Source organism: Rhinolophus sinicus, linkage group LG09 (genome assembly GCF_036562045.2).
Source record: "Rhinolophus sinicus isolate RSC01 linkage group LG09, ASM3656204v1, whole genome shotgun sequence".
Classification (NCBI taxonomy): domain Eukaryota; kingdom Metazoa; phylum Chordata; class Mammalia; order Chiroptera; family Rhinolophidae; genus Rhinolophus; species Rhinolophus sinicus.
In genome coordinates this window covers 63146694-63172897 of record NC_133758.1, presented here as the reverse complement: position 1 = coordinate 63172897, position 26204 = coordinate 63146694, and the positions used below count along the sequence as shown (strand labels likewise).

At 41.1% G+C, this 26204-nt stretch overlaps 1 protein-coding gene across 1 annotated transcript in view; it reads left to right on the top strand.

Annotated features, from left to right (window-relative positions):
• SUGCT (succinyl-CoA:glutarate-CoA transferase) overlaps positions 1 to 25801 on the top strand; it is an 866747-nt gene extending 840946 nt beyond the window's left edge. The window contains exons 17-18 of the mRNA XM_019710224.2: positions 8223 to 8343; positions 25641 to 25801. Of these exons, the coding sequence (XP_019565783.2) occupies positions 8223 to 8343; positions 25641 to 25801 (282 nt within the window). The remainder of the gene's footprint in view (positions 1 to 8222; positions 8344 to 25640) is intronic.
• The last annotated feature ends 403 nt before the right edge of the window (positions 25802 to 26204 follow it).

Below are 26204 nucleotides of genomic sequence, written 5' to 3'. Positions count from 1 at the left end.
CTCCCTCAGTTTTATTAAATCGATGTGTATGTACTCGAATGTCCTTGCTCCATTGGAGTTTCTGTTTGCATTTATCTCTGTTGTTCCTCCAGTTGTATATCATCTTCCTTTGGGGTGGGGCTGTGTGCTTGGTTGATGCTTGTGGTCCAAGGCCTGCTCACCCCTGGCTTGTTTACTGCTACTGAACACATCATCCCCTTGCTACCCTCAACCATAACGGACAGTCCTGCCCACTCCTTCCTGACTTATTCTGTATTGTATTACCTTCTCCCCCCACCTCCTTCTTGGTGACTTAAGGAGCTGTTTTTATTGTTTCTAGAGCCAACACATCTGTCATATATTCTCATCCAACTTAAAAACATCGGAAAATCACTGGTTACTTAGTACAAAGTCATGCCTGCACCAGAGGATCCCTTCTTCTGTGACTGGCTCTCACTTAGTGAGACTGGATTTTTCCAGGCGTCTGCTCCCCCACAATTCCTTGCTACTGAGGCCCTTAAACTTGGTAGACAGAGATGCCTCTCAGCCTAGCTTTGTGTACATAGTTGCTTAATCTCATGAATTAAAGTAAACTTGTGGTTCATGCACAGTTTCCCATTTTGGTAGACTCCTTGTTCTCCATGAGCACAAAAACTTAAGGCATAGTTATAACTGAGGAGGCGATACAGCACAAAACGTGTTAGTGACATACTGTGAATCGATTGGAAAACATTGGTCTACCTCTATTAGAATTATACTTATAATGACTGTCTTACTAGACAGAAATAGCAGAAATCAATTTATTTAATCTCAACAAATAAGGAATTTGCTGGAGCATGTCAGAGAGCTCTGGGACACATCAGGCACAGAGCACATGTAAGGACTACCAGAGCCCGTGCAGGCGGGGGCATCTTGGAGAAGGCATGCAGGCAGGAGCAGAGTGGACGCTGAGAGGTGGCCCTGCAGCCTGCTTCTCCAGAGTCAGAGTCCAGGTGGAGATTCTGATAGATGAGTTCAACCAGGTGTCCCCTCCCCATGGATAAGGACCTTCCCCTAGAACTTCCATAGTGAAAAGCGAGCCTTTTCCTTCCTCCAAAGCTTCCTTCCAAGTACTAAGATTTGGATGTTGTACAGCCATAAATGACAATAAGTCCACCCCAAACGTGATTCACGTCCCCCTATTTCTACTGCAATATCCATTGGTTAATGACGACTCCTGTCTTTTCATGCACAGGGCTAAATGCTCCCTATGTAGAATCTTGAATCCTTACCATGCCCTCCAAAAAGGATGGTAGTAATGTGTGTTTTTTCAACTTGAAAAACAGTCTCAAAGAAGTTAAATAACTTGTCTATGGCCACTCAGATGGTAAGCGATGGACCCAGGCTTATCTGACCCCAGAACGGATGGCCTGTCCACTTTTTCACACTGTTGCCTCTATATTTTATGTTCACCTGAAATTTTCCCCTGAACCCCAAATAGGTTAGGTAAGTATGGCTTGTTTCTTAGCTATTGCATTCACATCTGAATAATAAAGGGAATTGACAAAATTATCTCTAAGGCTCCTCCCAACTGTGTCATTTTCTTTCTATGGCTATATTCCAATGGCTACCATTTAAAATGGTACTAAGTGTATAACTGCAGAGCAACTTTGGATGATGTTGGTGGAACCATTAGCACTATCAAGTGCGGTGCTGTTGTTTTCTTTGGTCTTATGCAACCTTCCCTGTAAGATTGTACTTCTCCCACCAAGTCAGTTCCATGAAATCTGGAAACTAAACTCAGGCCTGTCTCCCTGTGGAACTGGCTGCTGCCAAACATACAATTCCTGCTTTCTGGTTGGTGACATGCTAATTACCCTTTGTTCTTCTAAATGAATCCATCTTAGCAAAGACTCAAAAGAACATTTTTAAAGAAGAAAGTGTATGTGTTCACCATTTTTATGGGGACTAAGTGAAGGGCGGGTTTTCAAGTAATCACTCCTGATGTTATCTTGGGCATCCGTGGTTTGAACAAGAAACAAAAAGCCACTTGGACGCTGTTGCAGAACCATACCGCTGGCTTCAGTCTGGAGCTCCTGTTCGAAACCGCACCTCATCAGGGCATTAAAAGGCGCAGACTCTGGGCATGTTCCTTCTCCATGAAGAGAAGTGTATGATTCATTTATTCAATTGTTTTGTAAGTGGACATTTATGGAGTACGTCCTTGGGGCTAGGGGTTGGATCAGTGTTGAGCTTTTACTTACAAAAAAGACAAATTCCTCAGAAGGGGTAAGTGGCCATTAAAGCATAATGAAAACGTAGGGTGGTAGAAATGTCACATTATGAATGCCTGGAGACTGTACTAGAGGAGCACAGAGAAGGGAATTACTACGTGCTTTGGGGAGAAATTGAAAAAATCTAGAAAAAGTTATATTTGAGTGGAGTCGTAATGAAAACAATTTTACTCAGAAGATAAGGGGTGCTGAAGGACAAAAGCCTGCAAGTTTCAGGACCTAAGAAGTTCAGTTTGATTATGACTTACATAGGAGGGGAGTAATAAAGGAGAGAAAGGAAAATTTAAAAAGGAGCCAAAATAGGCCATGATATGAATAATCATACATTTTATGTATTTGGATTATGTTTATAGAGAAACATTCAAGATTTTCAAACGGGAGAGTAATGTCATCAGATTGCCTTAGAAAATCACTCTATTGACACAAGAATGGATTAGACCAAAAGTAGGTATAAGCTTCTATAGACAGTCAAATCACAGGTACAGTTTTATAATTTTGGTAAGAATTTATGCAAGACTCATTATTTTTCATAGTCTCTTTTAAAATATGAAAGCTATGAGGATCTGATATGAAAATGTGTGGTCTTTTCATTAGGAAATAATTACTGTGCTGATTTTCTTTTTCTGGCCTGAAATCTTAAACAAACAACAAAAAGCAAACAACCAGAAAAAAGACAGTAGGCCAGAACAGTACACCTTTGACTTTTTGTAACATAAATCTTATATAGAATGGATCAAAATTTGTCCTCTAATCCATAGAATGATTACCAACAATATCCTCAATTATGGTGAATTCATAAGTTATTTAAAATACTGTTTTTTATTTGAAAGATTTCGCACTAGTTGTCTAGCCACTGAAAACACCTATTTAACATTCAGTGCTATATTTAAGAACCATTTTCAAACATCTATCATGTATCATTGAACTAGATCAGAAGATGTGAATGTGGACTGCTTTAAGACATGTCAAAATGAGTAAGTGTTTTAGCAAGCTGTTCTATTTCTAATACAAGCCAGTGAATAAAACAATGAGCGAGTCTGCAGTGTTGAGATGGGAAAATATGAAAACCATCCCAGCTTACTCCACTCATCGCCATGGTTTCATCATGTATTACACAGTAAAACAAACATAGCCACTGACTATAACCCTTAATGAGCATATGTGACTCTGATAATATTTATCAGGTTTGTTTGTTTGAGGCCAACTAAAACGAAAAGAAAACAGTGAAGCATGGGGTCATTAGTCTCTTCTGACGTGTGCTGTAGTTATTAGGAAAACATTGTAGTCTATTTTTAGGAAGTACCTTCATCCTCTGAAACGATAATGGCCCACGGAATAATCCCTGGGATGGAAAACAGAAATTCCCAGAATTAAACTTTCTTGCTCATCTGTTCTATGGTCATAGGAAACCTATCAGCACCGTCATTTCTCATCAACATCATCGAGAAATGCTTTACTTCAGGGCATTATGCAATTCTTCCCAACTAGACTGCCTTTCATCTTCATCTCTGCTAAGTAAGGGTTCTTCTAGGCAAAAGAAATGAAAAATATCACCTCCTCCAGGGAGCCTCTCTTTTCTGCAAACGTGAGCACTTGTACTTTTATATTATTTTCACTTATATAATCTGTTTATTCTAATGTTAAAAAACGTTATTAAATTATGGTTGCCATTCAATATTATTCAGCTTCAGCTTCAAGTGTACAGCGCAGTGGTCAGGCATCTACACCACCCATGAAATGGTCTTGGGGGAGGAGGGTTATCACTATGTGAGGGGTGTGAATGTCTAACTGTTACTTTGTTTTGTATCCCTGAAACTAATAAAATAAATTAAAAAGTTATTAGAAAAATCATACAAAAATGATAGGAGCAAGACATTGTTTTACGTTCCACGGTGATGGTGTATGGAGGAGATGGCAGATAAATGAAAAAGGTAGTTTCTTCCCTATAGAAGTGCAATACCCAACAAAAGAGATAAGGCAGGTAAATAGGATCAAAAAGTGGTACTCAATATCATTTCATCTCTGCGTTTCAGAGGGATGAGGCCCCCTGCTCCAATTCTGAGACTCACCACTGATTGTCAAGAGTGTATGGACATGATGAGGTGGCCAGAATGCAGGCTGGTGGGATGGAAGAAGAGAAAGATATGGGGAGTAGTTAGAAAAATTTCAGGAGTCATTTCAGTGATTCAAAGCGAGATCTTAGGAATAAAACAGGTATGGGTTAAAACGCAGGGGGTCTCCTACTATTTGTGTGATTTTGATGAGTTTCATAGTCATTTTGAAGTTCAAAAGATTTGTATTAACACTAAATGAGATACTGCAAAACCACATATTGCCCAGCTTATCAGTTCTCAATAAAGGGCATTTGCTGTTTCTGTTGCTGTCATATTATGCTTCTCAGAGGGTATTCTTCCCACCCTTTACCCCAGTTGGAGAATCATTGCTTTAAATTGTGAAATGTCTCCCAACAGAAGCACAGTATATGCTGGGAGCTCAGAAGAAAAGGAATCCTATGACTTTGGAGGAGGGGATCAGAGAAGGCTTCGTGAAAGAGATGCCATTACAGTTGGTTCATAAGAACTGATTATGATTTAAGGAAGCAGTGATGAAGGATCCATCTGCGAGTCAAATGATAAATGGACAGCATTTACACATTTCTTTCTTGGTGTTCCAACATGAATTCCAGACATTTGTTGGGTATTCCCACCAGAAATGGTTAGCTCCTTAGAGTAGGAACCATGACTTCACATTTTATTTATTATCTCTACAGAGAAGCCAATCGAAATAAAATAAACACTTTTGTTTATGGCCTGTGGCCTGTGTGGCAGTCATTCTTATAACTGAGAGGTTGGTTAATTCACTGTGGAGCACCCCCTCCCACCCCCACTTCTGTCTATCTTTCTCAGAGAAAAGGAGGCTTGGAGAAAGCTGAGGTAGATCTGGGGAATAGGATGCAGCCCTCTTGTTTCTAGATAGCTCCATCTGTGTGAGCTCCCATTTATACTGCAAAGAGCATGGTACATGTGATAGAATCATGGTGCTTTAGGTTTATTCATTTTTTGGAATTCCTCTTTCATTGGTAAATTCTTTTATTTTATTTGTAAAATTTCCAACATCCTTTCAGCTATGCAATGAGCAACTAGGTGAAGATGTTTAGTTAGAATGTGTGCAGAAGCATTATATGCCAAGAACACCCATGGAACTGGGGTGGGGGGAAGACCTATAACGAGGGCAACTCCCAGGGAAAGAAGGTGGGCATACTGCCTCATCATTCCTCCCCATGAGAAGAGCCTTGTTTTAGTGCTACCAGGTTTTGGGTTTTGTTTTTCTTAAGGAAGATGTGATTTCCTTGAAGGGATCTTTTGTAGTATGGCATAAGCTCCTAAGATAGTAATACCACAAGGAACTGTTTTCACACAACTAATTTTATACAATGCTGAGTGGCTAGGTCCTGAAACATGGATAGTCATGTTGAAGAACATAATGATGCTAAAGAAGAAAGTGGATGTTTAAAACATGTTTTAAATATGTATTCCACTGTAACATATGTTTATTATAGAGAGAAGAAAAACAAAAGATTGAGATAAGCATCAAGAATAAAACAAAAACCTCCCATAAGCCTGTTATTCTTAGCATTCATTTATATACCCTGTTTTATAGATAGGTAATTTTTAAAAAGACAGAAGCATGCTGAAACTCCTGTTTATGATTTAATTTTTTTTCAGTTAATACATGAGCTTGTCAACAAATATACTTTTAGCACAATCTTAATTTTTATAAAAGTTTTTTGGTTTCCTCCTCAGCATACAGTCTCACTTCACCTATTGTATCATGATTGGTTTTGGTTGGGGTGCTGGGTGGGGGGTGGGGAGAAGGTATTTACTTCTTTCTGTTTAGCCATGAGATTGAATGGAAAGAACCCACCCACCAACCCACCAGTGCCCCCAGACTTGTTTAAATCTATCAGTGTTTCCATCTTCAACCCTGGTGATCAGTACAAGAAAGGGACCCCAACAGTTTGGGCCACGGAGGGACGACAAGGCCTAAGGTCAGCAGACAGAGAGCCTTTCTCTCTTCTGACTGTCTTTGATGCTGTAAAACTGGCAGTTCCTTCATTTTGTGACCACAGAAGGGGAGCTCTGAACTGCCTGAGCAACGCTTTCTACTCTGGGCCTACGGGATGGGTAAGAACTGCTTTTCCTTTGTTCTGAAAAGACTTCCCCTGGAAAGAGTGGGCCATAAAGACTTTGTATGGACTAGTTCTGGGTATAATGGGAGGAGATTTGTCTTTGGAGTGAAACCAAACCTAAGTTAAAGTCCTATGGTCACAGCCACTTTTAACAGCAGTTTTACCCCAGGTGAATTTCTCTCTCTTTGCAGCTGTTTAAGTGCCTGTAAAGTGGGGAAAGAAAACATATCTACAAGTTGAGAGAATTCAAGAAGTATATTTAAGAGCAAGATTGTTGTGAGATTTGGGTCTTCTGAGAGAGACAGACAGACAAAGATACAGAGGAGGGGGGAGAGAGAGAAACTGAGGGAACAGAAGGACAGGTTAGAAGGAGTCAAGGTCTGGGGATCTTGGTAAAATGCAGATGCTGATTTGCGAGGCCTTGGATAAGGCTGCAGTTTCTGTGTTTCTCACTAGGCCCCGCCTCCGGTGGTACAATCTGCTGGCTTGTGCACCACTTGAGTAGAAAGGTTCTAGATCTCAAATGAAGATGGACCTCCTCATTCTATTTTTGTTCCCCAGAAGCCCTCCCTAGCACCCATTAAATGGCAATCCTGGCTGTGTTCTGTGTTCTGTGTGCTGTGTTTGCTCACTCTAGAGAGGAACATGCTTAGTTATAGCAGGCAAAGGGAATGCCTCATCACCTCTGCTTATCCTTAACTTGAAACACCATTACAAATGGAGCTGAGCTCCTAAGTCAGAAAGCACTGGTGGAATTATGGCCAAGGCCTGGGTGGAGGGCATCTAAGGAGGGAACGTGGGAAGCAAAGGGCTCTGGGTGTCACCAATTCTTACTATTGTTGGATGTTCATATCTCATGGCACAGGAAACAGCTCCATCTGCAGTTTCCTTCATGAGTCCAGGGAGATAAAAGTACTCTTTCAGTAGAAGCTAGGTAAGAAGGTGACTTGTTTCCCATTGGCAAGAATTTTACATGTGGCCAGAATCCAATCCCCACGTTCTGTATGTTTGAGATTTAATTGAACAGCAATAGATTTGGAGGCAAAAGAACTGGATGTCATTCAGAGCTCTGAAGTTACCTGCTCAGGTCCTTGAACGTGCTACTCAACCTCCCTGAAACTCAGATTTTTCATCTGTAAAATGAAAATGATCAAATAGCACAAGCTTTCTAACAACCCTATTATGATGAACAAGTGAATAAATATATGAAAGAATTTTGAAAAGCAAACAAAGAAAACATTACACAATTATAAAGGATTATAGTGACAAGAGTTTTAAGGCAACTTGGTAATTGCCCAATTGTAAAATGATGTCTAAGTCTCTAAAACTCAATTAGGTGGGACCTAAATAGACCTGGAGAAGGAGCAATGTAGAGAGAAAGGTCTACAAGCTGCCCAGGAAATCTGTCACGTATCATGATGTTTCTCATGGTGTGGTCACCTCTGCTCCCAAGGTTATAAAGCTGGTCAGGTTAGGGCCAGCCATAGCCAGACTCCAAATGGTAGACTGGATGTACGTTTAGCTTGATAGTGAGCAAATCTCCTTGATTTAATAAAGCACATTTGAGTAAGAGGATGGAATCCAATTTCTTCCATATTGTTGATACTAGAATGAAAATACCCCAAAATCCAATGTAAGGAGGAAAGAAAAACAAAGAAAGCATCCACTCCCCTCCTCCCCCAAAGAGTTACACCCAATTGGGGAGGCCTGCCAGCTTCCTAATACTTTCCTTTTTTAATTCCTTGATCTGAATGAACAAATCCCATGTCTTTGTTCTAAAGAGATTGGAGCACATGTTCTGGATAGGTTTCTTGATGGTTTTAGAAGATGTGGGAATCACTCAGAAACCACCTGGCAAACAGAGCAAGAGATCTGGAACCTGGCCAGAGGAGGACCCAGAAGGTAGGCACTGGTCATCAGCTCTTTTTGTGTCTTAGTCCTTATGGTCCAATAATCAGACGTTCCCGTACGTTTCATCAACAGTACGATTCTGACGGTAATGAAACTGGAGATACTGAAAGTGAAGGGTACACCAACACATCTCTTAGACTAGGAATAGAAACGATGAGAAAGTCAAGGAATCAACTCTGTTTTCCCAAGGAATGACTCTTCCAGTTAACCACTGAATTTTGCCTAAATGTTATCTTCTAAGTGTATCTTCTAGGTATTAAGCAAATTAACACCCACCCCAAGGCAGGTGCACACATTGCGTCCTCCTTACCTCCTCCTCTGTCTCAGCACTTACAATCTTATTGACTTTTCTTTAGTTTTCTCTCTTCCATCACTATAATGAAAGTTTCATGAAAGTATGATTTGTTGTTTACTATTATATCCCTAGCACCTAGCTTGGTCTGAAAAGCAAGTGCTCAATAAATGTCTCTGAATGAATGATACCCTGATATCTATGCCCCTGAAAACTTCCTTCACTTATAGTTTTAGGTTATTCTTCTGCTTTTTTCCTTCTTCTTCCCTCCTTCAATGTCTTCCTTAGTCTATTTCTGTCTCACCATCATCATCATTAAAGTCTTCACATAAAACAATTTGCGTTCCTATTCATGGAAAATTTGAAAACCTATGACCCTCCCTGACAGTACGCTACTGGCAATATAATCATTGGGCAGAGGAGGAACCAGCAACTGACTTCAAGTTAAACACACCCAACCTCCTGCAGACAGGCGGCTTCCTTTGTGAACAACATTTCTCAGGCTATATTTCTCTCTAGGGTATTTATGAAAAAGGACTAGGTTAGTTAGATAAAAAGAAAGACATGAAATCATTTTCTTGGTGATATATATTAGGGGCAAGTGGTATGTCGATGTTCTCACAACTTGAATTGTATAGTGAGTTCTAAGTTGCAAGAGACATGTTTCTCTCGTGTGAGCAATTTTGTCACAGACAGGAAAATATCTTTGGGAAATGTCTGACTTATAGTAAGCACTCAAAATTACTGGAAAGAATGCGTGGATGAAATTCCCCTGGATGCTTCCTTCTCCCTCCTATGTTGGTGGCTCAATACGGGGGTTTGAGATAGAGTTAGCTGCATGTCCATGCTTTTCTTCTCCAAAGCCCAGCTGTCCCTGTGTAGCCTCTGTCTTCCTGTACATAAAACATCCCCTGTGCATCTGGAGACTCAAAAAAAGGGCCCCACCAGTCTGCACATGAAATCTGCACAGCTTGTCTTCTGCACCTGTGGGCTGAGTGATCTGGAATATATTTGTGTTTCCCGGTCACACTTGGAGCAGTGAGATTTGACCTTTAGAAAGCAGTGGTTTGTTGAGAGCCTGTTCTTAGTTGTATTTAAATCATATACGGTGCAAGAGCCATTCACCTCTGCCTACTGAAGGCTGAAGGAATGTGCCTTGAAGCCAAGTCTAGACAGAATTCCAAGGCCAGGGAGTCAGCAAGGCAAGGAAATCACCACAGAGTCCATGCCAACTTTCTGTCCTGAATTTTACCATTTTTGTGTTTCTGAAGTTTAGCCAATACGGGAGGTCTTCTGTGCCAAGAATGACCAGAACAAGTGGGTTGGGGTTTCCACTGGAGCTTAATTTAAGTGTCCCACCTTCCTTCACCTCCTCATTTAGAGCACTTGTGATGTTTCCCGAGGCAGCCCAAAGGTTTTCCAGGCCTCTGGTTTACTGAGAGAAGGAGCAAGGGGAGGCCAAGCTATTCTCTGTCATGTCTCAGTTTATAGCCACCTGTAATCAATCATCAGATGAATGGGGATTTACAAAAAACAATTGAATTAGGAAAGTAGTAATCCCATCTGTCAATGTGATGAATAAAATACAGAATGAAAGTGAACAAGACAGGCAAGGTCTCTGCCTGCCTCACATGCTGCAGACACCCAATCCAGCTCAACAACTCACGGTTGCACCATCCCTGAGCCACACAGCTGGCATCCCAAGGCTTCATGTGGTTCATGGCCTTTCTGTCCCCACCCATTTCAAACTCCATGTCCTAAGGGCAACATTCTCCCAGCCTCTGACTCTTCTTGTTAGGAGTCAACTCTCTTTCTCTCTCCCTCATCCCACACATCCAATCTGTCCTGAAGTCCTGCTTCTACTCCCACTGCCATGTGCTAGGGCAGGTCCCCCTCTCTCGCCTGGACCATTGTAGTAGTCTCTGCTCACCCTCCTAAAACCCTGCTCTCTACCCCAGCCCCACCCTCAGCCCTATTCTTTCTAATGCAGCCAGCCCCGTGGACTTACCCTATGAATCTGATCTTGCTCTTTCCTGCCCACCATTCTAATCGTTGATCACACCAGATAGTTTCTGGTCTACCCAACTCCACCCTCCACACACACCTTGCTGTGTCACGACTGCCTTTGTACTCACTGGCCAGCTTCCTTCAGTGACATTCACTCCTCAAGAGTTGGATAAGGTGGTATTTTCTAGAAGTCTGCTGCTCCAATGCATCATCTTGGACCACATACCCTTTCTCAATTTGCTCATAACTTCCCATGTAATTTTGAAATTATTTGATGGCTTCTCCTCCCTAAACTCTCATCTCCTAGAGAGTAGAATTGTACCTATAATGCCTGGCCAAGTACCTGGAACATAATAGGTCCGGAAACCAGTTTTCTTGGCATTCATCTCTTGACTTTCATTATTTCCTGTCTTGACACTGGTGTAGACTGTCCCTGTAGTGATGCTGGCCCTGGGGTCTTGTGAACAACCCGTCCAACACTGACCAGTCACTCCTAGGGGATATCTCTCCGAAGTCCTGGAATCCAGCCTCAGTGGTCTCTCTGCAGTTCTAAGTTTTTTCAATGAGGATTTAATTCCTGAATGACTTTGAAACTAGGTCTGGTGAGTTGAGTATATAATCATGATTAAATTAAAAAGTTGTCCCAGAACAAAGACAGAGAGGAATGTAGGGTTAAGTGGAAGGAGTCACAACTGTATAGCACCCTGTAGGTGCAAAGGGCTGGTCATCTTTTTTGGAAATGTTAGTCGCCTGAGTACCCAGTTGGTACTAAAATTAGCATTTTCTTCTGAATTCTTGCTGCATATCAATATCACCTTAGGAGCTTTAAGAAAAGCTGAGGCCCAGGTACAATCCCAGAGATTGTGATTTAATTGGTCTGGGTAGAGCCTGAGTATTGGTATCTTCTAGAAAGCCTCCCTACCCAACTGACTTTTTGAGCATCCAGAATTGAGAAGGATTGCTTTACAAGGAGCTTAGGCTCTTCCCAGCCAGAGCAAGTCTTGTCCATGTGTCTCGCATGTCAGTGGACTTTACAAATGCTTAGAAGATCTCTCTGTAGTTCACTTTCAAAGGATTCTTCAGCTTGGAATTTTATAATGAGAGGAATTTGTTGAAAAGAAAAAAAAGAACGCAACAAAAAGATTACATTTATGTTTTTGTAACAGTTCATTTAAGCACTGGGCACTTACACATGTAAATATATACCCCAAACAAGTGTATTACGTGTACACCTCCACAGAGTATGGGATGACAGGCGTTCCTATGCTGTGACCTGTTCAAGTGACACAGTTTTAACTTTGCCTCAGATTTGGGAAAAGCCTAGAGATTGATCTTCATCCTGGGAGGACATCTTCCAGGGTGAGGGTGTTGCCTGAAAGGCAGACTCTCCCATTGCTCAGTGTTGTTTGTGCTTTTTTTTTTTTTTAAAGCATTCTTCCTATTTTCCTGAACTAAATCCCACCATTACTGAGATTAAAGGCTATGATAACCCTGTTACTATAATTTAAGCTTTTAAATTTTTGTTGTTGTTTTCAGCTATTTCATGCCTGCTACATTGGAACTGCAAGTTCAAAAATTCTGTTCTCACTTTCCTTTGGTCCTTCAAAAACATCCGTCTGAAGAAAGAGGTCGGCTAACAGAGATTAACAAACGCGCTCTATACTCGCCTCATATTCATCTAGGAGACTGCAGATTATATAATTTAATAATTGTGAAGCAACGAGGAGAGTGCCTCACGCCTAGGTAGCCCTGTGTAAATGTTTGCGTAACAAACAGCTGAAGGTAGTGGAAAGCTGTTATTTTTGTTTCCCTATGACACTTCTTTCGGGTAACAGCCCCTTGCCCAATCAATGAAATTCTAGTGGACCAGAAATCCCAAAGCCCCCTTTCCCAAACAGTGGAGAAGAAAGCTTCCAGTAGTAGGGTCATATTAAGATTTGTCTGGGTGCGTTTCTAGCACATTCACCTTCGTTGACCTCTTCCTCCATAAAATAAAAACATATTAAAAATTACATGTTATGACTGCTTCAGTATAAAGATGAATATAACAGAAGTTGGATTCACTATTATCTATGAACTATTATTAGATTAACTTTTTTCTTCTGATTTTAAATGAAACGATTTAAACTTTTTTTGTGGGCCTATAAAAGTTTCATGGGTCTTTGGCACTATAAAGAAGTTGGGGAGCTTGTCCAATGGTCCTATAGCAAAGGACTTTTTAAAAAAGTTTTTATTGGGGAATATTGGGGAACAGTGTATTTCTCCAGGGCCCGTCAGCTCCAAGTCGTTGACCTTCAATCTAGTTGTGAAGGGCACAGCTCAGCTCCAAGTCTAGTCGCTGTTTTCAATCTTTAGTTACAGGCGGCGCAGCCCACCATCCCATGCGGGAATTGAACCTGCAGCCTTGTTGTTGAGAGCTCCCGCTCTAACCAACTGAGCCATCTGGCTGCCCCTCTGGCAACTCAGCCGCAGCTGGTTGTCTTCAATCTAGTTGTGGAGGGTGCAGCTCACTGGCCCATGTGGGAATCGAACTGGCAATTGTGTTGTTAAGAGCTTGTGCTCTAACCAACTGAGCCATCTGGCCACCCGCAAAGGCCTTTACTTTGTCAGTTCTTTTCCTCTCCAGGACAAGATGGGAGTGTTTTGCTTTGATTTTGAGATTTGGGAGAAGGCAGAATTAATAGAGAAATTGTAAGGGAAATTTAAAGCAGCTCAACAAAGTCCTTATTAAGTATCACTATGTGTGTGCATATGTATTTCTCATTATACTTCTCACATACACACAACCAATTGGTCTTTGACGGAAGGAGTTTGCAATCTGCTTATTACGCCCATAATTTATCCCTATCCCAAATGTTTTCCTATGAAGAGCCAGACATTAAATAGGATTCTAATCCTAGGCTATGTAATTACGGTTCTTCAACTATAAGCAACTAAGTTAGACTCTGGCTAACTTAGGGTAAAAGAAGAAATTTGTTGGAAAGTTACTGGTGAACTCTAAGAATTTATAACCTTTTTTCTTTAAGATGCTATGCTGTATTGCATTATCCAAGCCAGGGTGAGAAATGTGGACTTAATTACCGCGTGAAAAGGAAGTCATCAGCTGGATTTAAAGAAGAGAAGCAATCTGTTTTATATTTTCAGATACTGTCTCTATCTGCTGCATGGCAAATGGATCGTAGATGTCTAGTGTTGAGTCAAGATAATATGTTAGGACATGCATTCATGGGCCAGGTGAGAAATGATGGGGCTTCTGCTGGTGGGGAATGTCTACATGGAGAGGAATGGACAGAGGCAAAGCATATTTTCAAGATTAAGGAACAGAAAGAGGCACCAAAACTTTCTAATCAGAGGCTTCGAGGCTCTTGATGTGATGAACTAGGTGAATATTCATGCTATTTACTGACAAGAAAAAAAAAAAAGAATTGGACAAGGAAAATGCTTGAGCATGGTATCAAAATTATTGTGGAAATTGGAGGTGCTTATTATCTATCCACAGATAAGTGGTAAGTCGGGAGTTTCAGGGAAAGGCGAGAGATGGGGTATCTCTTTTCAACCGGAACGTATGTGAGTTTCAGGTGAGGAGTCTGGAAGAGTTTTCTAAGTTAAAGATTCAGGTAGAGAACAGAAAGAGGCTACAATAGAGCACCTCAACATGTATAGGTCAATCAGAGGAGTGGGTGAGGGAGGGTTGGAAGCAGAACACAGTGTCCTAGAAACTCAGAGAAAAAGCACTAAGCCCATCTGAGAATAAAGCAAGGAGAGAGAGGCTGCCAGTGGATTTGGTGGCATGGAGGTCATAGGTGACCCTGAAAAAGGCAGACTCAAGGGTATAGTGGAAATAGAGGTTTGTTGAAATGAGTTATCTCCCCCCCATTCTACCTAGAACAATAGGGAATAGAGAATGGGATATTAACTGGAGGAGCTGTGTAGCCACAGACAGAATATTTTATGGTTACATGTTGGTATGCTGATGACAGTGATCCATTAGAAAGGGAGAATTTGGTGATTTAGCAAAGACAGGAGCCAATATTTCAAAAAGACAAGGCACGAGATCCAGGTGTGTAATTGGAACAGTTACCATTTGGCGGGAATGGGAACTTTATCCCTCATCAGAAGACAGAAGGCAGAGAACCAGTATGCCAGCAAATATGGTAGAAGAGAGACAAAAAAAGCTCCCAGGTAATTGCTTGTTTTCTCCGTAATGAGGCAAGGTCATGAGCTGAGGGTGAGAGTGGTTGTGACGTAGAAGATATGAGAACAGAGTGTGGGGAACAGTTGTTTGGGGAAATGTAAAAGTGAACATGAAAGGAAGATACATCTAGGGCTGCTTGGTACTACTGAGTGTCCATTTGAGATTTATGGACACAAAATTTATGAGACCAGTCAGTATAGTGGGTGTTTTGTCCAGCAACGTTTAGCTGCATCAGGGCAGGAGCTGTGGCTGCTATTATTAATAATAATACTAGCTGGCATATATTGAATGCTGACTATGCATCAGACACTTTAAACAACAATTTACAAGTGTGTACTTTATGACGTATGTGCTATTATTGTGAGGCAACTGAGGCACAGAGAGGTTAAATAATTTGTTCAAGGTCACACAGCAAGTAAGTGGGATCTTAGCAATTCAACTCAAAAGACCACATATTCACATCTCACAGTGTCGTTACTAGGAAAATAAGCCAGTCGTCTGTAAAGCATCTGGCATAGCGCTCTGCTCATAGAAACATTCAATGAATTTTAGCTAATATGCATAACAGCATCTAGAGAATGATATCTATCTACCTCCTAGAGTTTTTGTAGTTTAGAAGTGCTGACATGTATGAATTCTGAGCCTAGCACCTACACCTTATAAATATTGGTACACTTCTACTCTATCGTGATCCTCCCCCCAGCAACAGTCTTTTGATTGCTGTGAACTGTGTTTCCATGTGAGACCACTAGGTGGCGGCACGAAAGAGCAAGGCCGTTTCATCTACCTTCAGATCTTAGCCCAGATACAGGTGGGCAAGCAGAAGATGCATATTGACAACCATAATACGAGTTATCATAAGTAAATAAGTAGATGGATAGAGAGAAGGATAGAGTTTCATTTAAAGCATATATTTGGACGAGCAAATAAAGCAAAGAGTATGTAAATCCAAAGAGACTGATCTTTGATAGGCAGACAAGAAGGGCCAATGCAAATTTCTTGTGCTTTAAAGCCAAAGACGACAGAAATCTTGCCTGTTTTCTCAAAACCAAGCTATACTCCTGAACGGTTAAATGTATGGGTCAGACACAATTTCCAACAGCGGCATGGACACAGGCATACTTCCTTCTCGTGCCTCCAGTACAGGTAATGGAGATGCAGAACTGTAACTCAGTAAGGTCTGTGTTCCTGCCCCCACCTTCAGCTCCGCCGGCCTAGAATTTGATAGTTATCGCTCTAGCTGCCAACTCCATCCAAGGTCAACAAATGAAAACACCTAGTGTTCCAAGGAATGTTGCCTCATAAGAAGAGTATCCCAGGTATCTTCCTTTGTGCAACACCTACATTCCAACCCTTTCTCTCTGAATGGCAACAGTCAGCTACAGAAACAGCACAGCATGCTTTTCTTATCTTTATTTCCCTTTGAGCAGTGATGTAATGCAATTGAAATCTCTGCCTGTTTATTGTATCATCACCAGTAGCTCCCTCTATAACTAAATTGTATTCTGAAAAAGACAAAGATGCAATGGAAATAGAAGTAAAATAAAAACCCACCTGCCACTTCCCATGGCCTTTGGGCACATTTTCCGAGTTCCATCCTCCCCACCCTGGCCATCTTCATGTCTTTCTATTGTTTTCTGGATCGCCCCACTCAGGCCATGTGTATCTGCTTGTAGCCAGTACAAGTGAGCTCCCCAAACACAGATTCCCATGAAAACTGAACAAAAGAGGGGGAGAGGCAGAGCACGTTAATGTCTCGTTAGGCCTTCTGTCTGATTCCCATTAGGTTCACTGACTGCTTCTCATTAGGCCCGTTGCCTCAGCTTCTTCCAGGCCCTGCATATGTAGGCCAGGGCCTATTGTCATGGCTGGTCGAGAAGATCCATTCCATTTACTCATAAATTGAATGTGGCTTCTGAAAAGTCCCAGGCAATTTCTTTTGGCAAAGTTAAGACAGACTTATTGTTGTTATTTGCTCTTTTTTGAGCAATCCTAAGCAGGGTGGGCAGAAGAAATAATTGAAAAGCCCCAGTGCGAGACCTTCCAAGTCGGCTGCAGAAGCAGGACACTGAGAGGTGACTCTTCAGCCAAGAGGCTGCTGTGCAGACATCAGCAACGGGTGACATTGTGGCAGTCACAAACACCGTGGGGTCAGATAGTAGCCATTGTGGATGTAACTGGACACACAGCAGGCACTCTGTGGGAGAGGACAGCTGTCAGGGCATATCAGGGCACCCGGCAGCTATACCTCCTGTCCTCCCTGATCTCTGGGAACGTTTTCCTAGGGTGTGGAACTAAGAGCCAGATAATAACATGGAAATGTTAGCGGATAGTTGAACATCATATAAATTATGTGTGTAGTGCACTACCCTGGGGAAAAGAAATCACAGATCTCAATATTCTTCTGAGTAAAACAAGTGCCTGATCCCTTCCACCAGGAAGAAAGCTCGGAGGATAAGGCAGGCCAGTTCACTTAGGGATGACTTGCTATTGATGACATCAGTGGACATGACCCTGAGTTATAACACGAAACACATATTTCCAGTTGTAGAAGCAGATATTGATAAACATTTGCTCAAAAAGCGGCAAACAAATGCTTACTTTCTATGTCTCTCTCTGCTCTTGTGTTTTGTCTTGTTGGAGTTTCTCATTTGGTGAACATCATGTGGGCTCAAAATGGTTTTAACCTCATCTGGTGCCTAAAACCAGAGAAATAATACTCATAAGGAAATACTTAATTTTTTTTGTTTTCCTGGACAGTAAAGCTTGAAGGAAAAGATTTGGTAACCTTTAGAAAGCAAATGTTTTCCCCTCAACTAAGTGTGTAATCTAGGTCTGACATAGACTGATAGAGGAACATCAAGCTGCCCAAGAGAAACATTTATACAATTAGATATGAATATAAGATTTGACACTTTCTGCCTGCCCCGTGCCCCTGCACAGAGGGAGAGAAGAGCTGCCTCCATGTAAACCTTCTCCATCAGGATGGAAGTGGGTATCCCCCAAGGAAGGAGGAGCGAGATGACTCATGAGGGTGTGGGCCCTTCAGACACAATCCAGCTGCTACAAAGGCTGGAAAGACGTGGTCACTTCTCTTTTGTGGGTTTTGCCCAAGTTCTCAACGGCCCATTTTTTACACGACCATATCAATGAAGTCACATATCTTTAAGGTTATTGCAGTGACATCCAGCAATGTGGTCAATCTTAAAAGGATTTACATGGAGATTAGAGACTAGAACTTGCTGGTGTAAAAGGTCATGGTCATTCCAAAGAGGTTTCTGTGAAAGTGCTTTTTTTTTTTCTTCTTTCTTTCTTTCTTTTCGTATTGGCTTCTCAGTAAGTTCCAGCATCTTCGGTGAGCTGCCCTCATCCTTTTGTAAGTTCTTTCACTTTGGAGGACTAGACCTCTCAGCCTTCCAAGAAATCTGGATCCCAAACTGTAACCTTCATTTACAACATTCCCAAACACGCAATGTTGATTTGTGGAGCACACTGCTGATTCCACAGTTGATTTGTGGAGCACACTGTTTTATGAAACCCTTCTAAGATAGCAGGTCTCTGTGCATTAATATCCAAAAGAGTCGTTTTCATTGGTGCCTGTGGGCCATGATTGTGGGGATGACATAAAAATTTTGGCTCCAAAGCTCTTTCACAGAAAGCCCAGTTCAGAGACAGGCTAGGACAATGGGCTGAAAATGATCTTGGCCTTTCAAGGGCTTTATCCTCTCCAAAGTTCCAGTGTGAGAACCTGATCTCCCAGAAAGTATTACTTTTATTGCCAACCTTAGAGAATCACTGGCAAAACTAATTAAAGAATTTGAACCTCATTCTGTCTTTCATTAGCTGACCTTCAACCAGGGGCTGGACTCAAAACAAAGCCGCTCTCAGCCAACAAGATATAGAATGCGAGGCTCTCACCAGGGTAAAGGGGGCTACACGCTCTCATTCTCCTCTTTGAAAGAGCTACTTGAACGCAAAATACCTTGCTTTTTTTTTTCTTTTTACAATGGAAAAAGCGTTGGGTTGCCATCAGAAATAATGAAGTTTGAAGTTCCTGAAAGTTATTCATTTATTGGACCCGACTTTATACCCTTTCCTTGAATTCCAGGAGCCAGGTCAAGACAGTGAGCTCTCATGGAAAAGTAAGCACTTTTGCAAAGGTGCTTAAAAAAAACAAAACACTTGTTTCAGGTTTCAGACTCTTAATGGGATGATGGTCATTGATTTCCAGGCTGAAGACAACGATGAAGACTTCCAGGTATGAAGAGACTGATGTGGAATCTGACCAGTGTACCTGAGAGGCCTTCTGCCATCAGATATTTGGTCCCATCCTCAATATTCATGCTTCTTGTTCTTTATTTTCCCTACATGTTAAGATTGCATAGTTTGGCAGTCATATAATGATCCTGCGGAATGATATTATTGATTGAATATCTTGGCTTGATTGAAGAATAACTATTTTAAGATTGTGAAATGATTTCTGAAAGTTACATCATTATCCACTGAAGTGAAGGAATCTATTATAGCACACATCTTTATTAGTTTGTTATACAGCTGACATAAATTTAAGGAAGAGGGGACGTGAGGAGGCTCCTGGAAAAAAAGTTTATTTTATTGATATGGAAAAATATTAGGCTTAAAGATTCATATATATTTTTTAAAACCAAAGAACAGAAACACAAATGCTATTTTATTTTTAAATGCTTTTTTCCCCCCTGTTTTAACTTTGGTAACAATGAAACAAAGGTTTGCGTGAGAGTCATCCTATGAAAATAAAGGGTGGATCTCCTTTCTCTATTTGTTCACTTGCCTTGCTAACCTGATTTATTGTTATCCGACTGATTAGTCTGTATAATCCTGTTAGAATGTTCAGTCGAGATTGCCTCTCTGAACAAGCTTTTCCAAATGCATTTTACATTGAGTCAAAACCTCAATTCAGAGCAAAGCTAAGTATAAGAGTGGCTAAACGTAAACAAGGGTAGACTGAAGCATGGACTCAGAATCGGAGCTCATGCACTCCTCCCTCAGTCTGGCTGGAGCATTGTTCTTGCTGTGGCTTGCCTTAGGATGTCACCCAGGGAACCGGATGCAGTGCTTTGACATGTCATCTAAACCCCTCATTCTGGAGACCTAATCTTCAATGTGCCAGAAAGAGTCTCTTGCAAATTACCAAATAGTTGACTTTGAAAATTTGGTGAAATATTTATGTGGGGTGATCAATGAGTGAAACTACACTATGCAATCCCAGAAAGATGCAAAAAGTAAGAAAAATAAAACGGAAATTAACATTCTTGGATTATTTGACCGTGAGAGCACAAAAATTGCTTTAAATAAAGGCTTATGTGACAATGGGATCTTGAAAGAATTGCAACTGAGATCCAATGAAAAATGAAAGAGAATGTAGTTTTCAAAAAAATCTCTGTATTCAATTGTGCTATGTAGAATATACACTATTTTTTATGTCCCTAAACAAAATCTTGGGTGTATTCCATAACTTCCTGGTCACATTTGGTAATTAAAACTTAGTGCGGCTTAATTTAAACCCTTAATTGCATATCCAATTTACATCTAGATCTGTGACTCTGGCTGCTTAGAAAGAGGGTGGGGGCAAGATCTGGATCTGGATCAATGCTATTCTCTCCCTCCTCCAGGCCCAGCTCCTCAGGAGCCAGAAGGGCTAGGGGACTCAGAGAAATCCCTCTTTTAATGTCCTCTTGCCCTCAGAAGGGAGGCACCTCTGGGCATCATCCTGTTTTTCCATAACCTATAGTGGTTTCCACATAGTTGGTGTATGTGACATTAGCCATCCCCTCACTGTCCCAATGCATCCTTGTCTGCCATGAGCCCTGTATGGATATCCCAGGTCTTGACTTGGTGGCTTCTGGAGGAATCCCATGGCTCCAGCACCACCACTAATGCTTGGGCTCCTTCATGTGGAGCTGGGGTCCTTTTTCGTCACCGAAACATGGAAGAAAACTAGGTGGGTTGAGTTATTTTCCCATGTATTTCTGCTATAGTCCCTCCAAGTTTTTGATACTCATATATTCAGAAATTTCTAGGCTGAAGGAAGGACACACATTGCATATTCCTCTGTGCCTTGCCACACCTCAGGGTTGTGTGTCAAGCTTGGCAGCAGTGGAACAATCCTCTGTCACCCTAAGGGGTAGTGTCTGGTCCTTATGCATTATGGCTTTTTGATGGGTCTTGTTAGAATATAACCATATCTTTATTTCCAGTGGTATTAAGTATCCTGTTATACTAGAAAAAATGGATTAGACTTAAAAGTGACTTATTTGGGGGAAAATGTGGTTCTAAAAATTGTAATTTATGTGGTAATGGTCAATTGGATGAAAGATTACATTTCACACAGAGTATCTGAATTATTCCTTTTCAAATTGATTTTTATACATAGGACTCAAAACATAAACTTTTTCTTGATGAAAATTAGAGGAAGGAAACTGAACTGAGCTTATCTTCCCAAATCACAGGCACAGTGTCACAGGTCAGATAAAGTCAGAGTCATGGAACATATGTTACATCATATGCCCATTTGATCAGAACCCTCTTGAGAATTCAGCTGCTGACTTAGAGCCGGAAACTGTTGGGTCCACTCATGTGTACATCCTTCCTCCCACCCACTCACCCATCTATCTATCTGTCCATCTCAGTGTCTTGATTGTTATCAAAGTGTTATTACACAGTGTTTTATTATGTGGTCCAGAGATCAACTGCATCTGGGGTATGCATTTTTAACAAGTACCCCACATAAGTCCCATTAAAGTTTGAAGACCTAATGAGAAATTAGGTTCTGAAGACTATAGAAGGGTACTTTCTTACCAGTAAAATCAGTTGTTAGTCACCTCAGTGAGCTTTTCCAGGCATGACTGCCTCATGAAGAAACTTCCCTTGAAACATGTCCAATATGTTTCATTCCCATGCAAACTTTAACGTGCATGTGAATAAAGTGAGTCTCCAGTGCTTGCTCAGTATGTGGAAGGTTTTGTAAAGTGCATTCAGAGAGAGTTCAAATCATAAAGCAAGCTGACTCCCTTCCCTCTAGCTTCATACCACACAATGGTAAGTACTTCTTTGCCATCCGAAATTATTATTTATTTACTGCTCATTACTTCCCAAACCTGAGTGTAAACTCTAGTGTTAAGTACCACCCCCTTGCTCGCTCTGATCCCAGCAACTGCATCAGCAGCCGACACATAAGAAGCATCAGTTAGTGTCTGTTAATGTCAACAAGCCACATAAATTTTCATGAGTAAAACACAAATTTTGTCAAAATAACCAGAAGACACTGAAGTGAATTAGAGATCACAGTGGATTGAAGAATGGTTATGGTTAACTTTGGAAATATTCCTAGAGGTATCCATCTTGAGCTGAAATCAAAAAACCCTTCTGAATGGTGCAGAGAATGAAATGTAGGAACTGGTTCCTCTTCTGTAGACTAGTTTAGGCAAAGGCCGTGAGGTAGAAATTAAGAAAAGGGTTTTGAAAAACAAGAAGATCAGCTTAGCTGGAGCAGAGAGAAGTCAGAGTGAGAGGGGCATGAGGGTGGGGTAGGTGGAGGAGAGTCGGAATCAATGGTCAGAAGTTTATATTTGGTCCAGATGGTAATAGGAAGCCACTGGAGGGCCTTGTTTACACATTTTCAAAATCCAATTAGGATACCACATGTTTTTATGGTCTAATCACCCATTTTGGACCCATTAAATAAATTAGTTGAAAGAGAAAAACAAAGGAAAAAATAAAACTATGTGTCATTTGATAGCATTAGGAAATCATGGAATAAATGTGTGAAATTGGAATGTTTGACCTGGAACCAAATTAATCCAAATATGGTCTTGATGACTGAGTCTTGAACTGAACCAGGCCCACACTAATATTTGAAAATATGAACAGTTAAGAATAAAAAAAATAAAAAAAAAAAGGAAATGATGGTGATTTGGGTGAGGAAAATAGGCATCTCTGTCCTTTTGAATGGTTTAAACATTGCTTTCTGAGGGCGGAAGGCTCAGCCAGCTGATTTCTCATGCTCAAGTCCAAGCTCTAGAGTCAAACAGCTCTATAAGAACACTGGTTGATACACATGAGGAGGAAGCAGCTGTTTCAGTGCAATTCCCTCTGGAGAAGAAGGAAGTCCAGCCATCCAGATGGGATCAGGCAAAGGGAAGAGGCGAGGAGAGAAAGCAGGCATGGGAAAGAGGGCCTGGGATTTGGTGTGACACCTACTGTCTATCCTTTCTTCAGCCTTAGCCACGTTATTTTTTAGAACCTTGTAACTCAGTATGGTTCCCCGACTGCGTCATCTACAACCCGTGGGGGCTTATTAGAGATACAGAAATTTAGACCTTACCCCATACGTCCTAAAGAAGAATCTGCACTATAGTGATATTTCCCAAGTGATTCATAAGACATTAAAGATTGAGAAGCAGTGTGTTAGAGGATTTGGAGACAACGTGATAAGATAAAATGAGAATTGAGAAAAGTGAGAGAATTGTAGTTGCACGGGCGAGGAAACAGTATACATAGTCCTCCCTGGTCCCCAACAATTGAACCTGGATAGATTACAAGAATTGCTACAGACCCAGCCACATATATCCAGCCATGGAGCTTCAGACTCACAGGTGTACATTTGTGTGAACAAATAGAAGTGTTTGGGAATGCATCGGTGGGAGAATGGCCTCTATTGAAACCTCAAATCAGCTTCTTTTTATCTCTTTACAATGTGACTTTGGAGCTACTATCTATCTATTCCCCGAATTATATCCAGTTCCTTTCATCAACTACATTTTATGTTCTTTCCCTGTTTCACTTTGTATTCCACCCTTGTACCTTTCTTGAGTAGAGTCTCAGGTCAACCAATAAGAGCGGACACCAAATCGAGACAGATCTGAAACCAATTACCATTCAGTTGGAAAAAGTAATAATTCCCCAGTTTCTCAAGTGTGGAAATTTCCCAGAACCAGCCTCTTTCCAGGGCCTGGGGACCCTCCCTCATTAGGTCTAGAGAACTTTCCCTCACTCTTAAGCATTTATTTATACTCCTATGAGGTTCCAGACTTGAAACGCTCACACTCCACTCTGACACTTCTGGTCAGCTCTCCAACTCCTTATTGCCTTTCTTTGTAGTTGTTTGTTTGTTTTGTTTTGTTTTGTTTTGTCTCTGTAAAGGGCAGTGCACTATAATACTGAAGGGCAACGGCTCGTATCTGACAGATCTGGGTTCAGTCCAGTTCCACTGCTCTGTGATCCTGTCAACTTATTCAGACTCTAGGATAGACACTGAATTTCTTTACCTGTAAAACAGAAGTCATAATACCAGCTGCATAGATATTTGTCAGTATTGAAGAGACAATGTTACTTACCTAAATTTGTCAGCGTGACACCTGCACATAGCAAGTGTTCAAAAAATAGTAAATGGCTGCTCCCTGGGGCTTTCAATGGTAAATTCATTAGGTAACCTTGACTTAGAAGAAATGTTAGTACATCCAATGCCTCATTTATATTTTGATCACTTCAATTCTCTCTAGACAGGGCTGCCCTAAGATTCACATAGATTTTTAAGTAAGGAGACTGCCACCCACACACTCAATTACATTAATCTTATATCCAGAGAAACTAAAAGAAAAACTAAAATAAAGCAGAAGAATGAAATATCAGGAAATGTATTGTGATAAAGCTCTGGGTGTACTTTTTGGACTCTCAGGACCTGTGTTGAAAATTCTAAATGGAAGTTCTAAATGAAATGGAAATTCTAAATTCTCAAAAGAGATTGACCTTGTTTAGATATTTCCACATTCAGAACTCTTATGAATTTCTGTGTAAGTGAATTACATGGTTGCCAACACACTCACACCATCTGCAAGTCACCATTGATAATCCATGTAAACAACCCCTGATAAAGTCTTGTATTGTTATTTTATTTTTAACTAAGTCACTTATGTGATTGCAAAAAGTTTTGTCCCACGCAATGATAAATGCAAATGGCATTTCACTTCAAACTGCGGAAATAATTCATGATTTCTCCTCCTTTGGCTGACCAGTCGTTTATCACAGGTCATTTACATAGAACTGGATGGCTTGGTAAACTAATCACTAAGCTCTTTCATGTGGTACTGTGTTCTTAGTACATCATGTGAAATTAGGCTGATGATTTCAGTTCCTTCCCTTGGGATCCATAAAGCAGTTCATAGATGAACCAAAAACAATTTGGCTGAACCCACCAGCCTGGGTCCACATCGGGGGACAGTTGTGTCTTGATGTTGGATTCATCGATGGCCTGTGAGTCAGTTCTGACTTCTGAGACGGAAGCTTTGGCTGAGGATGTAGATAGAAATATAGTAATAAAAAGGTGGTGATTTGTGTGTGCATGTGTGCATAGGTGTTGTGTATGTATGCACGTACGTGTATATGTATGTGACTGTACTGATGAGCTGATTTAGGAGGGCAAATATTCTGACAGAATTTCAAGTGCTCTTTAATACAATTTTGATCATGATTTATTTTAGTTGCTGTTTTAAAAAAGAAACATTAACTTTAGATTTTTTTCCCTCTAATTTATTTATCTTCCTAATCTATCACAATATTTCTGGCCCCACATACTTTTCCAAAACTTTCCTACTCTTCTGTCAAAAGATGAGGTCTGAGGCCCCTCTCCTGGAAAATTATGTAGGCGTTAGTGACTGCCCCAATGAATTAAATATTGAAATATTGGGAATGTGAGACTGCATGACTTCCAAGACCAGTCCGTAAAGAGTTTATAGCTTTTCTCTCTCTCTGTCTCAGACTCTCGCCACATGTGCCTTGGGAACCCTGAGCTGACATGTAAGAAGAGCAGGATCCTTAAGGCTGCCGTGCTGGAGGCGTCCTGGGGAGAGACCACAGCACAGAGAGAGAAGTGCCTGGGAGGCCCAGGGGTCCAGCCCCCAGCTGCTCCCGGCTCTTAACTGTGGCGTTAACATGCGTGTGTCTCAGGGAGCTTTCAGATGATTCCAGGCTCCAACCTCACACTGCCCTAATCCACGCCAAGTAGACCCAGCCTTTAAGACATCTGAGTGAGCCAGTGGAACAGAGATAAGTGACCCCCACCAAACTTTGTCTAAATTGCAGATTTATGAGCAAAGTAAGTGTTATGATTGTTTTAAGTTAGTACATTTTGGGTGGTTTTTTATACAATAATAGATAACCGGAGCATACATCATGTGAAATTAACTTGATGATTTCTTTTTTTTTTTTTTTCCTTTAGGGAATTATTTTGGAGGGAGCCATAACCCAAGTCAAAGACAAACCAGAACATTTGACTGAATCCACCAACTTCTGTTCACACAGGGGGACAGTTGTGACTTGCTA